The sequence below is a fragment of the Cervus canadensis genome, chromosome 18 (assembly GCF_019320065.1).
Source record: "Cervus canadensis isolate Bull #8, Minnesota chromosome 18, ASM1932006v1, whole genome shotgun sequence".
NCBI classification, from domain to species: domain Eukaryota; kingdom Metazoa; phylum Chordata; class Mammalia; order Artiodactyla; family Cervidae; genus Cervus; species Cervus canadensis.
Window position 1 is genome coordinate 59,507,480 of NC_057403.1, and position 20,343 is coordinate 59,527,822.

The 20,343-nt window shown below is 46.6% G+C and overlaps 1 protein-coding gene across 13 annotated transcripts in view; it reads right to left on the reverse strand.

The window, feature by feature from the left end:
* Positions 1 to 20,343, reverse strand: part of WWOX (WW domain containing oxidoreductase) — an 886,111-nt gene that overhangs the window by 704,605 nt on the left and 161,163 nt on the right. For 2 of the 13 annotated variants that reach the window (XM_043436499.1, XM_043436500.1), the window contains exon 6: positions 15,974 to 16,034. The exons of 10 other annotated variants lie outside the window; for them this stretch is intronic. In XM_043436499.1, coding sequence (XP_043292434.1) covers positions 15,974 to 16,034 — 61 coding nt within the window. Of the gene's footprint in view, positions 1 to 15,412; positions 15,523 to 15,973; positions 16,035 to 20,343 lie in introns of those variants that run through there. One more of the 13 variants, XM_043436498.1, reaches the window with a different exon arrangement.

Below are 20,343 nucleotides of genomic sequence, written 5' to 3' on the forward strand. Positions count from 1 at the left end.
CGATGGAAGTTCTGGCTACGATTTAAATAAGCTGTGCCTTTAAACGACTGCATGAGATAATTAAGTCCATGAGAACGGCAAGCAAGAAGACAGAAATGTTGGTACTGAAGTTGAAACAGAACTATAAATTAGAAATGAGATACAGGGTGGGTGCCAGAAACTGTGCTTTATGTTCTTTTTCAGGAAAGCAGCAACCCCGCCAGAGATGACAAAGAAAACAAAATGAAACAACCAAAAACTGAGGTCAGAGGGGTTAAGTAACTTGTCCAAAGACACACAATTAGGCAGCCATGGAGCTGCGGTTGGAGTATTTATATTCCTTCATGAAGCCAAGTCTCTTCTGTGTGATGAGAACATTCAATGGCCCAGGGGATGGTTACAACACAGCGCTGTCACAGAAGGAGCTGATCGGGTGAAGAGTGAAAGTCAAAGTCGCTCAGTCGTGTCCAACTCCTTGCGATCCCGTAAACTATACAGTCCATGGAATTCTCCAGGACAGAATCCTGGAGTGGGTAGCCTTTCCCTTCTCCAGAGGATCTTCCCAACCCAGGGACTGAACCCAGGTCTCCCACATTGCAGGTGGATTCTTTACCAGCTGAGCCACCAGGGAAGCCCAAGAATACTGGAGTGGATAGCCTATCCCTTCTGCAGCAGATCTTCCAGACCCAGGAATCGAACCAGGGTCTCCTCCATTACAGGCAGATTCTTTACCAACTGAACTAACGAGGGAGGCCCTCTGGTGGGGTGGTCAGGTATTCAAAACAAGACTGAACAGGCCAAGCTGCTGCGCTGCATACAGCCTCGAGCACTTGGGCCCCGCCCAAGCAGAAAACGCGAAGTGACACGGTCAGCTGCGGGCCTATGATAGAGCCTCACTGGTCAGGCTGCCTCAATGGGGGTGAGGCTGTGCAGTCTGGGCTACCTGCTTCTCAGTGTGATTAAGAAGGACGCAACATCCAAACACAGCGTATGGGAAGCCACGGACTTCCAGAGGGGATCGGAGCGTTCTCAGCCAGACGAGGGTTCAAATTCCACAGCCCACTTCGTAACCGTGTGGACCCGGGGCATCTCTGAGCTTTTACTTCCTCACCTGTAACGGGAGCCCCACCGCCCCGTGGGGACGGACAGCAGGAGAGGACACTGTGGGTGCACAGTGCCAGACCCAGGAGGCATTCAGGGCTGAGCATTTAATTTGATGAGTCGCTGTTAACGTTTCTTAATCCTTCTCATCGTCCAAAGCCACTGCTGAGGGTTTGAGTTGAGGCCCCAAAATCAAACCACCTTCTAACTCCAAAGCCTTCCAGTCCAGGGCAATGGACTTGCTTCCTCACCTGTAAGGTTAATATATCAGCAGTCACTCAGGTTACAGTCCCATGGAAAACACAGGGTGACAAAAGCCCCTTGCAGCAATCTCCAAGAAGAAGAAATATATTAATCAAGCTGCCAAACGGAGAAGGCCGGGTTGACCTCCTTCTGATCTCATTACTTCTCTATTACCCTTTTGAAAAACATCCTCTTACAGAGATCACTAATTGAAGATTATGTGGAGGAAAATCGCACCTCTCCATCACGGTGGTAACTTTGCCTCATTTGTCATTCTAATAATTCACTTCTTTTCTATTCTGAAGAGACAGAGACACTAATGGACTATCATCAGTTAAAAAGGCAATTTTTCCATTTAATTGCACTCATTAAATACTGCGATAGAACAATCGGAAAAGCAATATTCTCAATATTTAATCATAGTATAGGAATAATGAAATCCTGCTTCCAAATAAATCCCAGAATATTTATAAAGTCATAAAAGAGCTGTTTTAACAACACCTGTGATCAAAGGCAACATATTTTAAATGAGACACGCAATTTTTCATTTCTCCTGATTAGAGATGGTAAACATTTGCATGGCTGTTACCCTGAACGCCTAGCTAGGGCTTTAATGGTCTAAGCTATTGTGTAATCAGCAAACCACTTCCATTGTGTTACAGTGACTTACTTAAGGCTCTAACACAAGCTAGTCTTCCAAGCGAGCTTGGCCAAGAAATCTGAGAAATGGGCTGCTGGGCCCACAAGCAGTTCTTGTACAAAATGGGTTTTCTGAAGACAAAGACTAATCACCACTACAACATTTTAACAGCCTTATTGAGATGTAATTCATGTACCAAAAAAATTCACCCATTTAACGTGTAAATTCAACAGTTTTTAGTACATTCACAGAGTCCTACATCCCTTGGCACAATTGATTTTAAAACATTTTCATCACCTTTAGCTACTCCTACTCCCCACACCACTTCCAGCCCTAAGCAGTATGATTAATGTCCTTTTCTCTCACTACAGACTTCACTGTTTGAGACGTTTCATATAAATGGAATCGTACAATCTGTGGTCTTTTGTGACTGGCTTCTTTTACTGACCATAATATATTTAAGGTCCATCTATGTTTTAACACATATCAGGACTTCACTCCTTTTTATGGCTGTATAATATTTCATTGTATGGACATACCACAGCATATTTATGCATCTGTCCGTTGATAGATTTTTACCCCCACCCTTTGATATGAATAATGTAGCTATAAACAGAGCAAACTATTAGTTTAACAAGCTCAAAGAGAAAAGCAAGGTTTTCTGATCATACTGTATATCATCAAATGAGTTTCTGATGTGTACTGTCTGTCTTCCTGCTATTGACAGAAGATTCTGGAAGTCATGGGAGGATGTGGACAAGGACAGTCTATCGTCTAATGTATAAATATCATGATAGGTGCTTCAGTAAAGATGTGCTGAATGAGTGAGCACACGAGCACATCTGTACTGTTAGTGATACCACAGAACAATATGGACGCCTTCCCCACCGCCACTAGAATTTCCATTGCTGCATAGAAAGCAAGTTAAAATAAAGAAATCTAGGAAAACGCAGATCATGTTCTAAGCTTCAAGACAAATCCCACAGGCTACTCTGTCCACCAGATGGCCTCCCCCTGACTCTTCTGAGCAGACTTTCTGAAGCAGCCCCTTCATTCTTCATTCAGCTTGTTAAAGTATATTCTATCGTTTCTCCACAGCAGATGTCAGCAAATCACAGCCCACCACCCAAATCCACCACCCAAATCCAAATCCAAATTTTTGTACAGCCTGTGAGCTAAGATGGCTTTAACATTTTAAAATGATAGGGGGGAAAAATCAAAAGAAGAGTATTTAGTGACATGTCAACATAAATATGAAATCCAAACTTCAGCGTCTATATACTGGTTTCTTGTTTTAAATTGGACTACCACACCCATTCATTTACATACTGAATATGGCTGTTTTTGCCCTGTAAGGGCAAAGTTGAATAGTTTCAACAGAAACTATACCGTAAAACCTAAAATATTTACTATCTGTCCCATTACAAGAAACATTCATTCACACCTGGCCCAAACTAACTTTATCTATATTTATAAAAGTACAGTGGTCTTTAGGAGAAGCACCACCCAAGGACAAAGAAAAAATTCAAAAGATTCAGCCAGACCCACTTTGCATTTGCACCCTGCCTCCCAACACTCATTTGCACACATCTGATACTATGGTAAGTTACTTAACCTCCCTGAATCCCTGTTTTCCCCACCAAAAACAGGGCTAATAAGATCTACATCACTGGATGGTTGTGAAGTTTGTGTGTGATAGTCACTCAGTCATGTCAGACTTTTTGCAGCCCTATGGACTATAGCCCACACCAGGCTCCTCTGTTTGTGGGATTCTCCAGGCAATAATTCTGGAGTGGGTTGCCATTCCCTTCTCTAAAGGATCTTTCCAATCTAGGGATTGAACCCAGGTCTCCTGCATTGCAGGCAGATTCTTTACCATCTGAGCCACCAGGGAAGCCCCCATTGTGAAGTATAAAAAGAAATAAATGGGAAATATTCGGGCACAGATTTTGGGCATATTAATGACTCAATAAACACTAGCCATCGTTATTACATACTATGACTTTTAAGAAGAAATTCTGGAAATGCAGAACAGTGCATTACATTACAAAGGGAGCCAAAACCCAGATATCACACTCCCACCATGAAGGCTCATATCCAGAAAGTTTGGGAGATGTTAAAAACAACAGAACAAGAAACTGTCTAATCAGCATATAACCAAATCCACACGGGTTTGGCTTATTTGCTATTTTGCACTGTTTGTCCTTGTCTCCCCTACAAACCCCAGCCCCCTGGCAGGGTAAGTGAGAAATAAATACATAATCATCCCATTTACATATGACAAAATTGAAACCATTTGGGTGCTCTTTTTTTTTTTTTTTTTTTTAAATTCAGAGCAAACTATTTAGGAGAGACATTTGGGGTTGGCCATTCAAGCTGCTGTTCTGATGCGCTTATTCAAATCTGCCTTTTATCCACAACTTGTCCACGTGGGTCTGTCACTTGTAATATGTTTAGGAGACACTCAGAAGTGAAATCCATTAGCCTCTTTTCGCTATGAAAAGCTAGCGTCACTAAACTCCATCACCGTGGGAAACACTGCCCACCTACCCACGCCCACTGCCAGCAGCTGCGGCCCTACCCTCCATGTTGAGGACTAAGCTTCAAAGCAGGGAACACAGTCAGACCACAGCCTTTGGCTGGGAGCCCACTCCCCGAAGCGCTGAAGCTGACTCTGTGCATGCGTCTTCCCATGCCGGCGTCCTCACCCCTGTCAGGGTCTTAACTGCTAGACCACTCAGCTTCCTGTAATTTACTTCTCCATGCGCTCCAGTGTACCATTCAAGAAAATGACAGAGTAATAAGATCACACACAGATGTAAGCACTGGGTCTTTACACCCCGTTCAGACATCCTTTAAGGACTGCATACTCAATACCAAAATTCCACGAACATCAGACGTGGATTCAAGTGGCAAATCCCAATAAGCCTTCCAGTTAACATTACTCTATTCCAGTCTTAATTTAAAAAAAAAAATTACCTGTTACACTTAAGCTTAAACAATAGAAAACTGGAGAGAGGGGAACAGGGAGTACTCTACAGACAGACTCTTAAGATTCCTGCTGTGGACAAGACTCATTTTTCAATCAAGGCTCATGAATTCCTATTTACACTAGAAATTTTAGGTGGCAAACTTTTTTCTCTGATTTAAAAAGCACAAAGGCCAAGGCAATAGGCAGGCTTTTCACTGTGAAGAGTATCAGCATTCTTATGTTCCATTTGTAAAGTTATTGGTTGAGGTATGAATACATTATAAATAGAAGAAAGCTACAAACAACTTAGACTCTGACGCTAAATGAGACAATTAACCTAAAGTCTTTACAGTCTGGCACTCACAGTAAAACAACAGCCTCTGTAAGCAAGAAGCTATTTTCATCTTCTGCAATCAAATCCTGGCTTCAATTAAAGACATATACCCGGCCTTAGTACATATGGGATGGCATCAAGATTTTTCAAGAACACGATTTCTCTCTTCTGTTAGATTAGGTATACCATCTTCCGCAAAACAGCTGGATCATTTGTCAATAACCAAGGGTGCCAGATGGTTAGAAACATCCAGATACTTGAAAACATCTGGGTATTTCATTCTCCATCCAGATGTTTGGCGTCCCCTAAGTGCAGCCTGCTATCTTTGGTTGAATAACTCTAAAGAAGCATTTGGCCAAGAGGTAAGTTTCCTTCATCAGTTCCTTCTCAGGATAATTATGTTTGGCAAAAAGAAGTCTATGTGTTCTTCAGGGAATAAAGCTGATGCCATGATTTTTTTTTCATCAGTATGAATTAACCAAACTACTTCTGGAAAAAAAGAAAAACTAGGGGATAAAAAACAAATGCAAAATTGTCCAGCTGTGCAAAGCAGGTTCAATCATGTTCAACTATCTTCTTGGAGTTCACAGAAGTATAACTACTCCTATAGACACCCAATCAGAACTGGAGTTCAGCACTGACAGTTCACACAGAAGGTGATTTTTAAAAATAAAAGTCTGCTAGGCAAATGCAGGTAGAATTTATTATAATGCCAGTGTACTCTTCTGCTGCAAGATCCAGGTGTAATTTCAGATCTGTATCATGAATACTGACATATTCCTTCATTCAACACAAATCTACTTGACTCCTACTGTCTACACAGTCACATACATGAGGCAGAGAGATCAGCACTGAGTTAAAACAGATACGGTTCTTACCCTCATATGGTTTCCAGACTAGGTGGGGAGACAGAGATTCAGCAAATATTCTCACTGAAATAAACATACCTCTACCCATGTAACATGATAAGTGCTGGGAAATAAAGGTGAAGAACATTGGGAGGAGGTCTGGTTGAGATGAGGAGCTCCAAGAGAGGGTCTCCGAAATCTGAAAGACGAGGCTTAGCAAGGATGACTGGGGAAAGCACCCCAGCCAGAGCAGACAGCATGGGGCGCGGGGTGCCTGGAGAAGCTCCACCTCCTCAGAGAACACAGGAAGGCTGAGAGCAGCGTGACAGATATGAGCCCAAAGGGGCAGCTCAAGGGAGATCTCTGTGGTCGCAGTTACACGAATCTACACATGTGAGAAAATGGCAGAGAACTTATTAGATCTCCAAAAGTGTCACGGCTTAAAACAACACAAGTTAATCACCTTCCCGTTCTACATATCAGAGCTCCAGCACAGACCTCACAGGGTCGGCCCCAGAGGTTAGCAGGATGCGTTCCTCCCCAGCATCTCCACGGGGAGGACCGACCTCATCGTCCTTTCCACCGTCTGGAGGCTGCCTGCTCCCCTCGGCACACAGCACCCTCGCTGCATCTGCACAGCTAGCAGGGTCTGGTCGAGTCCTCTCTCTGACTGCCTCACCCGATGCCTCTGCCGCTTTTTATGGTCCTCCTAATCACACAGGGTCCACCCAGATAATCCTGGATAATCCCTCCATTCAAAATCCAGCTAATTAGGAATCTTAATCTCATCTGCAATGGTTCACCTTTGGGCATCAGAATTCTATGCACAGCAGAACTATATACACTCATATTGTACCAATGTCAGTTTCCTGGCTGTCTAGTTAGAGAAGATGTAAACTTTGTAGAAAGCTGGATAAAGAGAACATGGGTCCTCCCTATTTTCTGTAGCTTCCAATGAATCTACAATTATTTCAAAATGAAAGCTGTTTTAAACAATTTTTTAATTTAAAGGATATACGTGTGTGACACAGCGTATACTTTATATGTATTATCCCATTCAATTCCCATGATTCTATAAGATAGTGACTATTCCTGTTCTCCAGATTAGGAAACAGAAGCCAAGGTAGGTTTTATTAATTAATAATAGCTTTTATTAATTTAATTTGGCCAGTTAAGTCCAAATAGGGTGACTCTAGAGGTTGTATTGTAACATGTGTTTAATTTACAGACTCAAGTTTAAATTAAAGTGCCAAATATATAGACTAGACCCCAAAAAGCAGAAAAGGGCAGACTGATGAGAATTGTTATTAAAAAAAAAAAAAAAGAACTAGAAGACAATGACTCCAGATGAGCCTAAAGAGATCATCTGGTAGGCTAACTGCTGACTTGTCTCAGAAGAAACTCCTCTCCCTGCTGCCTAAAAAAACTGAGTTGGAGCCAGGGTAAAGACTGAGAGAAGAAGGGTTAATCCACCACGCTTGGCGGCCATTGCCTATGAGTGAATCTACAGGGCAGATACTACTAAATGCCAGCTACCGTTCTTTTCCTTCCTTTCTCCCAAATGCATGGATCCAAAAACAAACCGAGCTGTCCACATAAATCCTTCACTTCTGAAAAGTGTCTTCAAGGATGTGTGGCACAGAGTATTCTCATTCATTCCCACCCATTCCTGGTCTTCAGCTCAGGGGAAGGGACAGTGGACCGTGACCAGGCCCAAAAGACAGGCCGCCTGGACTCCGTCCTGAGAACCTAAGTGTGAGCTGAGCCACGCAAGGCGGGAGATTAAAGCTGAATCATGCCCAGGACAGCCCCTGAGAAAAGAGCGCCGTGAGTGTGCAGCCACGGTGACCACAGAACCCCAAGCACAAGGACGGAAGCTGCACACTGCGGACAGCAGGCTGCGGCACCCTGAGGCCCCGAGGCACCAATCTGAAAGTAAGCCACAGTGTGCTGGCTTTTTTGTTACACGCACGCAGAGTCACACCAGATATAGCATCATGTTTTCCTTCTCAAATCACCCAGTCTTCTCTGTTGCTTGCAGCCAAAGAGCCTTTAGATCGGCAAGGTCTCCAACCATAACAGAAAGCTGGAAATTCTCCTATCCTTTATGCACTCCCCTCCAATCCTCCACTCCCGTTTCCATCGAAACTAAAACTTTTTCAGAAATTTAAATACACACATAGGGAAAAAAGCAGCCCAGGGCTCCTACAGACTGCTTCTCAGGCCACTCAATCATCAAACTCCCCTAGGAAGTAGGGATCAAGGGCACGTCACCCTCCAACTCTGAAGTGGAGGGACAAAACGCCTCTGACACACAGGGAAAAGGCCTCACATTCCCACAGTGTTTTCTAAAGGGATACTGTTAGAGCCAGTTTCTGCTCCTGGATCTTCTGTGCTCCAGGGTAGAAGCAGGCAGCGGTCCAAACACCGTGTGGCCTTTTCAGCAGCCGTAAGGAAAAAGTCACTACCACTTTGCTTTCTATACCGAGGCTGAAGAAAGAACACGCAAAGCCAATGCACCAGGGGATTAGCGATGTCTTCCAAAAAAGAAACAGAAAATGTTTATGGGGAGTGAAAATGAACGATAATCGTCTCACTGTCCACTCTCATTTCCTGGCGGTTCCACCAAGTCCCGGGATGTCATAAACACTGAGCGGGGAAGGAAACACTGTCATAAATCAAGGTGAGGGCCCTGGGAAGCGAGCCGCGGGGAGGCACACCTGCTGCGTTGCTGACTCTCGGACAGCGAGTCAGCAGGCAGAGAGCCGCCTTTCGGACCCTGCTCAGGCGCGGTCCTGGAGCAGGAGTGCGGCCTCCTCCACACCCATGCCGGTGCGCACACACACACACACACTCTCAAGTGCTGAGAAGGCTGTCCGCACGCACCTCTAATGTGGTCCCGCCTTCCCACCTCCGCTCCTCAGGCGCAGCCCAGCGCTTCTCAACTCAGCGCTGCTGACTTCTGGGGTCAGGTCCTTCTTCGTGTGGGGGTGAACCCACACACGGAAGGGTGTTTAGAAGCATCCCTGGCTCTGACCCACTCGGTGCCAGGAGCCCCTCTCCATCACAAACGCAGAATGCTTCCAGACACTGTCACGGTACCCAGTGTCACCCTCAGGGACGGCGGCTGCTCTGCTGAACTCTCTCTGCGTGTGTGTATTTACTCAAAACCTCACCAGCACTCAAGTCTCCATGGTGGTTTATCCCATCCTCCACTCGGGTAAACTCTACTCATCCTTCTGCTTCAGCCTAAGAACTGCCATCTCTAAGCCTTCTCAGACCCCTCCGTTCCTTCGAGGAGCCAAGTGCCCCTTTTCCGGTGCCCTTGATTTCCTGGACCACGGGTGACCCACCCTACCTACGGACTCCTCTCTTGACAGGCTTTACCTCTGGCTTCTCCCTCTGGCAAGCAGGAGGCACATTTATTTCCTCTCTGCATCCCCAGTGCTGAGGAGAGCTGGGTCATAGCAGATGTTCAATAAAGGCTTGTTAGAAACATGACTAATGAATGAACAGGGAGACAAAGGGAAGCGTTGGCAGGAGGCCGGCACGGAGGACACATGAGTACATGACTCTACAGCTTCCAAAGCGGCATGGAGAAGGAGGCTGCAGGCGGGGGTCTGCTACCTGGGATGGAGCACAGGGGGAAGGAAAAGAGGGCATCACATCATCGCCACCATCGTACAGGAGCGGAGCCCCAGCCCGACAGCTGTTAAGCTGGTAAAGCGGTGGAGAAGGCCCTACAGGAGCAAAAAATCGGAAACATTAAAAAACACCCTCCACTTTCCAGATTAGAAAACTGAAGCTCAGGTTGAAACATCCTGTCCAAGGGCATACCCTGGAGAAGAGAAAGAGCTCTGAGTTGAAGGTAAGCCATGAGGTCTCTGTACCAGGAAGCAGGAAGCAATGCTGCAGGCAGGGTGAGAGCGGTCCATTCAAATCCTGAGGCCGTGAGAGGCGTTTTAGGCAGGAGACTACTTGGTTCTCTTGCCAAGATGCTGAGTGAGTGATAAGAGAGGCATTCACATTCACTGTGTCTGGTGGGGAGACAGGCACAGACCTCTTGGAAAGGAAAGTGACAGCCCATGTTAAGATACCACGGGATGGTGCAATCTTTGCACCAGCTGCTCCACTTCAGGGAATCAAACCAAGCAAAACCATCGCGCGCACACATGTGCTCAATGCTCAGATAGACACTATTCCCTGCAGTGCCACTTATAATGGTAAAAAAATACAACAGAAAGTAGAAATCCCCTAGATATTCAACACTAGGATACTGGTTAAATGAACACAAATCCACTCTACTGAATGCTATGATACTATGTAAAATGGTGTGTATTCAGTTCAGTTCAGTCGATCAGCCGTGTTCAAGTCTTCCCAACCCCATGGACTGCAGCACGTCAGGCCTCCCTGTCCATCCCCAGTTCCCGAAGCTCACTCAAACTCATGTCCATCGAGTCAGTGATGCCATCCAACCATCTCATCCACTGTCGTCCCATTCTCCTCCTGCCTTCAATCCTTCCCAGCATCAGGGTCTTTCCAGTGAGTCAGTTCTTCATATCAGGTGGCCAAAGTATGTGATATGGTGTGAATGAGCATATTATGGTGTATATCAACTATGTTACTATGTAAAATGGTATATATTAGCAGAGTGTTAAAACAGGAGGAGATACTTGGTTCAATTGTTGCATGAAAACCTAGGAGTCACATTTCTTTAAATGTAATCATGATAATTTGTAGCATATTCACACAGTGGAATACTCAAGAGCCAGGAAAATGATCTACAACCATACGAAACACTAAGCATAAATCTCATAAGCATAATGTTGAAAGAAAGAAGCAGGCACACAGTAGTACCCAGTGCACGATTCCATTCACATAAGATCGAAGGCAGACAGAAACCATCTCTGCAGTCCACAGTCAGGTTGGTGGGAAGCCTTGCAGGGTGACGGAGGTGGCTGGGAGACAAGGACTGAATGTGGCAGAAGCAGGTCTCAGAGTTATGTTTTCTTCTTGACCCAGTGACTGCCTGCCTGTTGGTGCTCAGTTTGTTCACCTCTATCCAGCAGCAAGAATGCCCACTTTTGCAGGTGTGTGATTTATTTCCACAGTTTTAAAACCACAGTCACAATTCCATAAAAACTAGAAGCTGCCTCTGAGAGTTAGGAAGAAGTCTATCACTGCAGTAACAGAGGTTGTCTTTGGATGGTGAGACCATGGAAACTGTCTTCCCGTCTTCCTACTGCTCTACGTTATCTGAATAAGTCAATAATAAGCGTTTTTATGGGGAGAGGGAGTAAACAGTACTTAAAACGCTTGGCAGGATCTCACAAACCTAACAACAGTGTTCCGAGCCTTGAGGCGCGTGCGTGCACGTGTTTTACCGAGGGAAGCACGGCCAGTCTGGAAGAAGGAGGCCCTTCTAATCGCCACACGAGTACAGGGAGTGCTCTCTCTCACTGGCCAGGCTGGACGAACTAACCACAGGGAGACAGAGTCTAAGATCCTATGAGAGTCAATAAAGAAACACTAAAGACATGTCACAGTAAAAAGGGTGAAAGCACATATGCCCAGATACTGTGGACAGGGAGTCTGGAGGGTTTTTATTTTCCTCTCCTTATCCATAATTTTTATTTTTTTTAATGCTGAAAATGTGTGTATTATTTGTGCCCAAGTTACTCACCTGAAAATGCGGATGACAGAAACCTGAATAACTACAGGGATTAACAAGCACAAACAGTGTTCAGTGCACACTAAGTGTGATAAGCACATTTCAGAGGTGTTTTTTTTTCTTCTTCTTCATATAATTATTTTCATGTTGTATAAAAATTGCAACGTACCTTTAGGAGTACAGGGTGAAAGATTCTTCTTCCAAAAAAAAACAAGAGTTCCACTTCTCATTCTCAACATTTCTATTACTACGTCCCCAGTGATTTTAGTTGCTAAACAATTTCAAATTAATTCTAGGGAAATCTCTACTTTTGCCTCATGTTTAATGCTTTCTTAAATGAGAAAAGTTGCTATTTATATAGCATACAGAAGAAAAAGAGACAAAATCTGACACTGAAAAATAGAGAGAGAAAACAGGTCAGGGGTGGATGGAGGAATGGACAGATGGAGGGATGGACAGAAGGATGGAGGAATGGACAGAATGATGAACAGATGGATAACTGACGGGCTGGACTGGTGGGCGGGTGAGTGTGAAGGAAGATGGAGAGCTGCATAGACAGCTGAAGGATGGATAAAAACTAGAACAAACTGCGCAGAAATGCTCAAGACATCCAAATGAAAGAGAAGGTCTCTCTCTGTGACAGATCCCAGCAAGAATTCCCATCCCATGCATGGACTGACCTCCCAGAGGGCCCGCAGGTGACTGTGAATGTGGGAAGAAGCTGACAGAAGCAGCAGAGGCGGTTCAGTAATCAGAGTAACAGCAGTGGTGGTGGAGGTGGCCACAACAGTTGCTGTCAGGGACTGGCAGAGCAGGCTACACATTTAAGGAGTCTCACCGACACGCCCAGCAGGCTGTTCAAGGCGCTTCCTATTCTTTATCTGGTAAAGAGGAGTGAGGACTGCAGATGGAATGAGGACTGCTAGTCTGCTTGCCTCCAGATAGGAAGACCGTCCTTCACATCCATGTGATCACAAGGGCCTTAACATGGGAAACAGGCAGAAGAGAAGACGAGAGACATGGCTGGCGAACGACGCAGCCCAATGCTTCCAGCTTGCAGAAGGAGGAAGGAAGGAAGGGGCCACGAGCCAAGGAATGTGAACAGTCTCGGTAAACTAGAGAAGACAAGGGGACGGACCCTCCCCTGGAGCCTCCAGAAAGAAGAGAGCCTGCCATCACCTTGATTTTGGCCAGGGAGACCCATGTTGGACTTCTGACCTCCAAAACTACAAGGCAATACATCTGTGTTGTTTGAAGATATTAAGCTTCAGGTAATTTATTGCGGCAGCCATAGAAAACGAATACCCACTCCAACAGGCTACTTTTTAAAAATAATTTTTATTACACAAGCCATACGTGAGCACAGTTTCCCTTTAAAAACAATTAAGCATTAATAGGGCTTCCCTGGTGGCTCAGTGGCAAAGAATTTGCCTGCCAATACAGGAGACACAGGTTTGATCCCTGGGTTGGGAAGATCCCCTAGAGGAGGAAATAGCAACCCACACCAGTATTCTTACCTAGAGAATCCCATGGACAGAGGAGTCTGGCAGGTTACAGTCTATGGGGTGAGAGACTTAGTAACTAAACAACAAAGCATGAACAGCCAGGTTAAAGGGCCCTGTGACCTTCAATCCTGGCCCTTCTCCTCACCGCCCACCCCTATAAAGGTGATAACAACAACATACATACAGTAATCTGGGGGTGCATCTCCTGGTCTGCATGTCCTCACATTTCTATGTGCCCACTTCACAACCCACATAAATTCTTCCAGCAGTTCCAGTCTTCAAACAGTTAACATCCTCTCACAGGAAGGAAACCAGCTCACCAAGCCCCACACAGAGGGAGCCCAGTGTCTGCAGGTGCTACTGAGAAGGGGGGGGCGGTGGTGGTGACAGTCTGAGGGGGTTTCATGCACCTCCTGTCTCCCTGCCAGTTATAAATGCCCTCACTCTGGAGCTTGGGGCGGGAACTAAGGTCTCCGAACCTGAATCTGCTCAATGTCCGTCACTTAGAAGATCAAGAAAGGAATTTGTTTATACACACTGGGCCTTCTACTACCTGTATATATATACATACAGGCTAAGACATTCAGGGAGCATGATCAATAGCACTACAACCAGTCTGCGAACGCTGACAAGGCCGCAGGAGCGCTCACACCACACCTTCCCCTCCTGCTCGGGAACCCTCGGGCCATCTGGCACTCTTCACAACTCCTGTATCTGTTTCCCACATCTTCTGGGAGAAGGCTCACAAATCACAAGTTAGTTCAGGCTTGTAGAGCCCAAGGTACATGAAATACTCCTCAAACCCACACAGCCAGCTGGCACGTGGCCATGCTCAAGGCCCATCTCCTGGGGGCTGCCTGAGCCCATGCCTGCCTGGCTCTTGTTCATACTGTCAACAGGGGGCCCCTACCCTCAGAGGCGGCTCCTGGTCTCCACTAGTGAGGGTCACTCCTCTGCACATTGCACTCGGTTCTCTCAGGGGCTGGCTGTTGTTCAGCTGCTTAGCCGTGTCTGACTCCTTGCGATCTCATAGACTGCAGCGCACCGGGCTTCCCTGTCCTTCACCATCTCCCAGAGCTTGCTAAAACTCATGTCCACGGAGTCAGCAATGTCATCCAACCATCTCATCCTCTGTCGTCCTCTTCTCCTCCTGCCTTCAATCTTTCCCAGCATCAGGGTCTTTTCCAACGAGTCAGCTCGTCACATCAGGTGGCCAAAGTATCGGAGCTTCAGCTTCAGTATCGGTCCTTAAAATGAATAGTCAGGACTGGGTGGGGTCACCTGCATATCTGAGGTTACCGATATTTCTCCCGGCAATCGTGATTCCAGCTTGTGCTTCATTCAGCCTGGCATTTCGCATGAGGTACTCTGGACAGAAGTTAAATAAGCAGGGTGATAATACACAGCCTTGAAAGTGAAAGTGAAGTCGCTTAGTCGTGTCCGACTCTCTGCAACTCCATGGACTGTAGCCTACCACGCTCCTCCAAGCATGGGATTTTCCAGACAAGAGTACTGGAGTGGGTTGCCATTTCCTTCTCCAGAGGATCTCTCTGACCCAGGGATCGAACCCAGGTCTCTGGCATTGTAGGCAGACGCTTTACCGTCTGAGCTGCCAGGGAAGCCCATGTGCTCCTTTTCCAATTTGGAACCAGTCCATTCTTCCATGTCCAGTTCTATGTGTTGTTTCTTGACCTGCATGCAGGTTTCTCAGGAGGCAGGTCAGGTGGTCTGGTATTCCCATCTCTTCAAGAATTTTCCACAGCTTGTTGTGATCCACAAAGTCAAAGGCTTTAGTGTAGTCAATGAAGCAGAAGTATTTTTCTGGAATTTTCTTGCTTTCTCTATGATCCAACAGATGTTGGCAATTTAATCTCTGGTTCCTCTGCCTTTTCTAAAACCAGCTTGAGCATCTGGGAGTTCTCGGTTCACCTAATGTTGAAGCCTGGCTTGGAGAATTTTAAGCATTACTTTGCTAGCATGTGAAAGAAGTGCAGTTGTGTGGTAGTTTGAGCATTCCTTGGCATTGCCTTTCTTTGGGACTGGAATAAAAACTGACCTTTTCCAGTCCTGTGGCCACTGTTTAGTTTTACAAATTTGCTAGCATATTGAGTGCAACACTTTCACAGCATCATCTTTTAGGATTTGAAACAGCTCAGCTGGAATTCCATCACCCCTCTAGCTTTGTTCGTAGTGATGTTACTTAGTAAATTCCACTGGGTTTTCTCAGGGGCTAAAACATAGGAAAAGGGGTGGAGAGGGGCTGAGAGGGGAGTCAAAGTAGGCAAAGGTGAGAAGAAGCCCATTCTCACCAGCCCCACCCTCACTGATGGAGCCCAAGAGCCCAGTTAAGGCATGGAACCCCCATCCCAGAGAGATGCCCAATGCAATGAGACGAGGTGTGGCATTCCACCATGACCGGCACACAGAATGCACCCCATGCGTGATGGGGGCAGGACTGGGGTGGCCACAGCATCACGAGAACCATAAGGATTACTACAGACTGGGGTCCACTCATCAGCTGTGAGGGCAAGGACTTTGGACACACAGCTAAAGCCATCAATCTGGAAATGTGGCTGTGCTCTCAGGAGAACAAATGAGCTCCAAGAGGAATATAATCAGCTTGTCCTTGGTATTCAGTGAAAAATTAATTCATTCCATCAACAAACACTGTGTGTACTAACCTGCATGTGTGCATGAGATAGATTCCTGCCATGTGGTGTGGGCAGGGCCCAGGGAGATTCTCTGCAAGAAATGACAGAAATGATTTCAGGGTGGCTTAAGGAAATTCAAGAGTAGAAGAAAACACATCAAGTGAATGTTCTTATCGGAAAAGCTGAATTACTTTTGGATATGTGATCACAAAAGCAAATAAACAAACACCAATCGATGCATCACGGTGGTGTGAGGGAGGAGCTATGGGTGATGGTGACGCTGATGGTGATGACGGTGGAAGAAGAGCTAAAGGGGGAAGACAGGAGGTAGGGGAAGATGGAAAAACAGTGACAACAACCACAATGCTCACAGCTGGGATAGTCACTCAACACCGACTGACGCCAATCTAAGCATCATACACATTTGAGCTCATTTAATCCTTTCAACGATTCTTGAAAGTGCAAGTGCTAGTCACTCAGTCATGTCCAACTCTTTGCGACACCGTAGACTGTAGCCCACCGGGCTCCTCTGTCCATGGAATTCTCCAGGCAAGAATACTGGAATTTGGGTTGCCATTTCCTTCTCCAGGGGATCTTCCCAACCTAGGGATCAAACTGGGATCTCCTGCATTGCAGACAGATTCTTTTACCATCTGAGCCACCAGGGAAGCCTAAACAATCCTATCATAGGTTCAATTATCATCCCCTTCTTACAGAGGAGAACCTTCAGACTGAGCAGTTACACTGTGGTCCAAAGAGTCAAGTCCAAGGCACCTGCGTGACTCTGGCGACCAAGCTCACGACCACCGAGGTAGACGCTGCTGGGTGCCCCCCTCTGATCACTCTCCCTGTCATCTTTGCTAAGAGCACCCAGGAAAGATGGCCCCCTTTTCAGACTCCCTTGCAGCTATGTGTGGCCTGTGATGGACATGTTGGTGCCCCCCTCCTTCTTGTTAAGGAAGTAGACGTGACCCCCGGAGGCTGAGCAGCCATGTGCTAAGAAGGGCTGAGGGGAGAGACCACAGTGGTGCCGGGCCCCTGATGACATCACGCACATGGGCACCTAGACGCAATGGCCTCCCCCCAAGTCTCTTATAATAAGAGAGATGAAGCCCTGGTGGGGAGAGCTGGGGTCCAGGCCAAGGCCCAGCTGATGCAAGCACTGCAGGGAGGTGACCCCCAGTCGGCACAGGACCCACTCGGGCTCCCCTCGTCCCACCAGCTGCACAGACGGGACATCACATGTGGGATCTGGTTCTGGTCTTGAAGCCTTAGGGTCACGACACTTGACCAGAATCTGAATTGTGCTAACTCAGACGGGGGAACTGTGGGAAGAAGTGGGGTTCCTCAGGAAGTGCAGTAAGGCACGGGGTTCACATTTCTAGACTCTTTGAGATCTGAAGTAAGAAATACATTCTTGTGGTCACAAATGAAGCAAGCCTAACAAATATGCTGAAAAATGCTATACATGGAGTGAACTGCTGAGGTTACAGAGGGACCAATCTTTGGGAAGAGGGTCTAGATGGACTCTCAGTGACTCTGGGGACTTACGCAGGTGCCTCAAGGCAGGATCCTAAAAGACCTATTGCCAGAGGGGAAAGGAAACCTCCAGCGAGACCCTGATTGCTTAACCAGACAACACGTAACAACCACCGGAGCCTTAGCTGGAAACAGTTGGGCTCAGCCTTCCAGAATCTTCTACCATAAAATGTCCAGGGAGACCATGGATATTATTATTCCATTATATGCTTCTACAAGTCCTTCCTACCCCACACTTGCTTCGTGTCACTTATTCCATTTACATATGAAGAAAGAAGAAAGGAGGCATCCATTCATCACAGAAGCATCTAAGCTGTAGGTGCTTCATATATCACTAAAAGCCTGCTGTTACAGAAGACTTAGACAGTGGGTAACACAGAGGTGCTTTTCCACATGGTCTGCTCTGTGGGCGGGTGTCTACATATAAACACAGCTCGAATCCACTGTGGGGTGTGCGGCCCAAGTTGACGCCGTGTGGAACACATCTGGGTCAGGCCCAGTTCCCAATCAAAGGAAAGCCGTTCTTCTTGGTGGTCCGGCCACTTAACTTAAACAAAAAGAACTGAGCCAACTTTCATCAATGAGCCTTTCTTCCAACCAAAAAGAAAAAATAAAAAAAGGGTAAAAAAATGAGTTGGCTACTGGTTATGGTGATGTTTTGCCACAAGGTTAATAATGATGGGTTTCAGGTCACTGGCAATTTCTCATTTCAAACGAACTTGAACCATCCAGCCTCCAGTGGCAACTGTTTGACGTGGGCTGTCCAGCACCCACGACCCTTCTCGGACACCCAAGTGGTGGGTGAGTGACATTCTGCCATTCTACTGTTACCAAAAACGAGAGACTTCTCATCCTCAAAATTTAAAAAGTGCTCATATGTTCAAGCCCCATGGAAGACGCATAGGCTTGTTCCATTTCACGACGACTGGAACTTGAATTAGAGATGTATAATCAGTTCTTGGGAGCTGGGCTCTTTCTTCCAGAGGAGACTAGGGAGGAAAAATCAGAAACACCGCTGCTATCATCCAGAACACACCACAGCTCTTTCCCCACTGCTGCTCCCTTTTTCCCAGATTCTCATTTCACTTCTAAGTGGCCTAACCAGAGGTTTCAAGGCTCCCCCGCCCCTAGCACAGGGAAAGCAGGGTCGAAGGACAGAAGAATGAATGCATGGAGTGAAGTGAAGTCAAAGTCGCTCAGTCGTGTCCATTGTTTGTGACTCCATGGACTATACAGTCCATGGGATTCTCCAGGCCAGAGTACTGGAATGGGTAGCCTTTTCCTTCTCCAGGGGATCTTCCCAACCCAGGGATCAAACTCAGGTCTCCTGCATGGCAGGCAGATTCTTTACCAGCTGAGCCACCAGGGAAGCCCAAAAGCACTGGAGTGGGTAGCCGATCCCTTCTCCAGCGGATCTTCCCGACCCAGGAATGCAACTGGGGTCTCCAGCATTGCAGGCGGGTTCTTCACCAGCTGAGCTGCCAGGGAAGCCTGAACGAATGAATAACACTGCTTAAACTGGGAGGGGAAACAGAGGGAGCGGTGCAGATGATGGACAGCTGGAAACCACGTGCCCTCTGGAGGCCTGTACCCAGCTCCAGGTAATCGCTGCCTCCTCCGCCAGTTTTCACTTCTATAAACAAACAGGTCTATTTCACTTTTGGCCATACTGCATGGTGTGTGGGGTCCCCGTTCCCCAACCGGGGATCAAACCCGCACCCACTGCACTGGAAGCTCAGAGTCCCAACCACTGCACAGCCAGGCAAGTTCCCCTGCTCCAGCCTGTGAATCTAATAGGAATGCCAGATTTTTATGTGAAGTCTCCCAATCTGTATTTGCGCTTCAGCCATTCTGTAAAATCACCGTGTGAGCAAAACAAAACACGTTCTGTGGCGGACGACGTCCCCTGATGCACAGGAACGTGACCCTGGTGTTCTCCTCCGGAAGTCGCATCCACAGCCACGGCCTGTGCCTGCTCTGGGCCAAGACAAACGTGAAAGGGGAGGCAGGGAGATGGGAGGAAAGTCTGGGAGCTGCAGGTGGGTCCTCAGACTTTCGCAAGTGATATATTGGCCTGTCAAACCTCATGACCTGGGGAGGATGATAAACACACTCGAAACCTCATCTAATTTTAGAGTAAGTTACTTTGATGCAGGAACCAACTTGCAGGCCGATCAGCCTCCACTCTGCGCCCTACGCTCTATGCCAGATACCTCCCCTGAAGGAGAGAGAGAGGTAGCGCCCATTCCACCCCCTGCACCCCACTTGTGAGGCCAAGGCAGGCAGGGGGCGGGAGGCTGTCATCCAGGGTCCCAACGTTCCCCAGGTGGGCGGCAGGGACAAGAGGCAGTCCTGATCGACAGTGCTCCTTCTTGTGTGCTAATTATAGGCAAAGAGCTCTGAGGTCTTGGAGGGTTTGGTTTCTTAACATGAGACTTGAATCTTTCTTCCCACAATTTTTTTTTTTTTTTTTTGGTCTTACTGACTGTGGCACAGAGCCCTGGGGAGCCTTCTTCTGCTGAGATAAACACAGGGCACCCTCAACAGTCCTCATGAACACATTTTTCCTCCTCCCAAGTTTCACTGAAGGAAATCCTTCCCACAGTCAGTCTTAGCTGGGTTGGAAGTCGAAATCAGATTACAAAAATACAACAAGAAGTACAACAAATTAAGTTTCCTTGATAATGCAAAAGTACTGAAAATTAACAACAAAGCATTGCTACATGGAAAAAGAAATAGACAGTGTCTACAGTATCTGGTCATGAACCAACCTATGACCCCTAATTCCCAAAAACCTTCCCTACTAAAAGAGAGTAAAAAGATGTAATACCAAATATTACATGTGAACCTCGAGACTGACT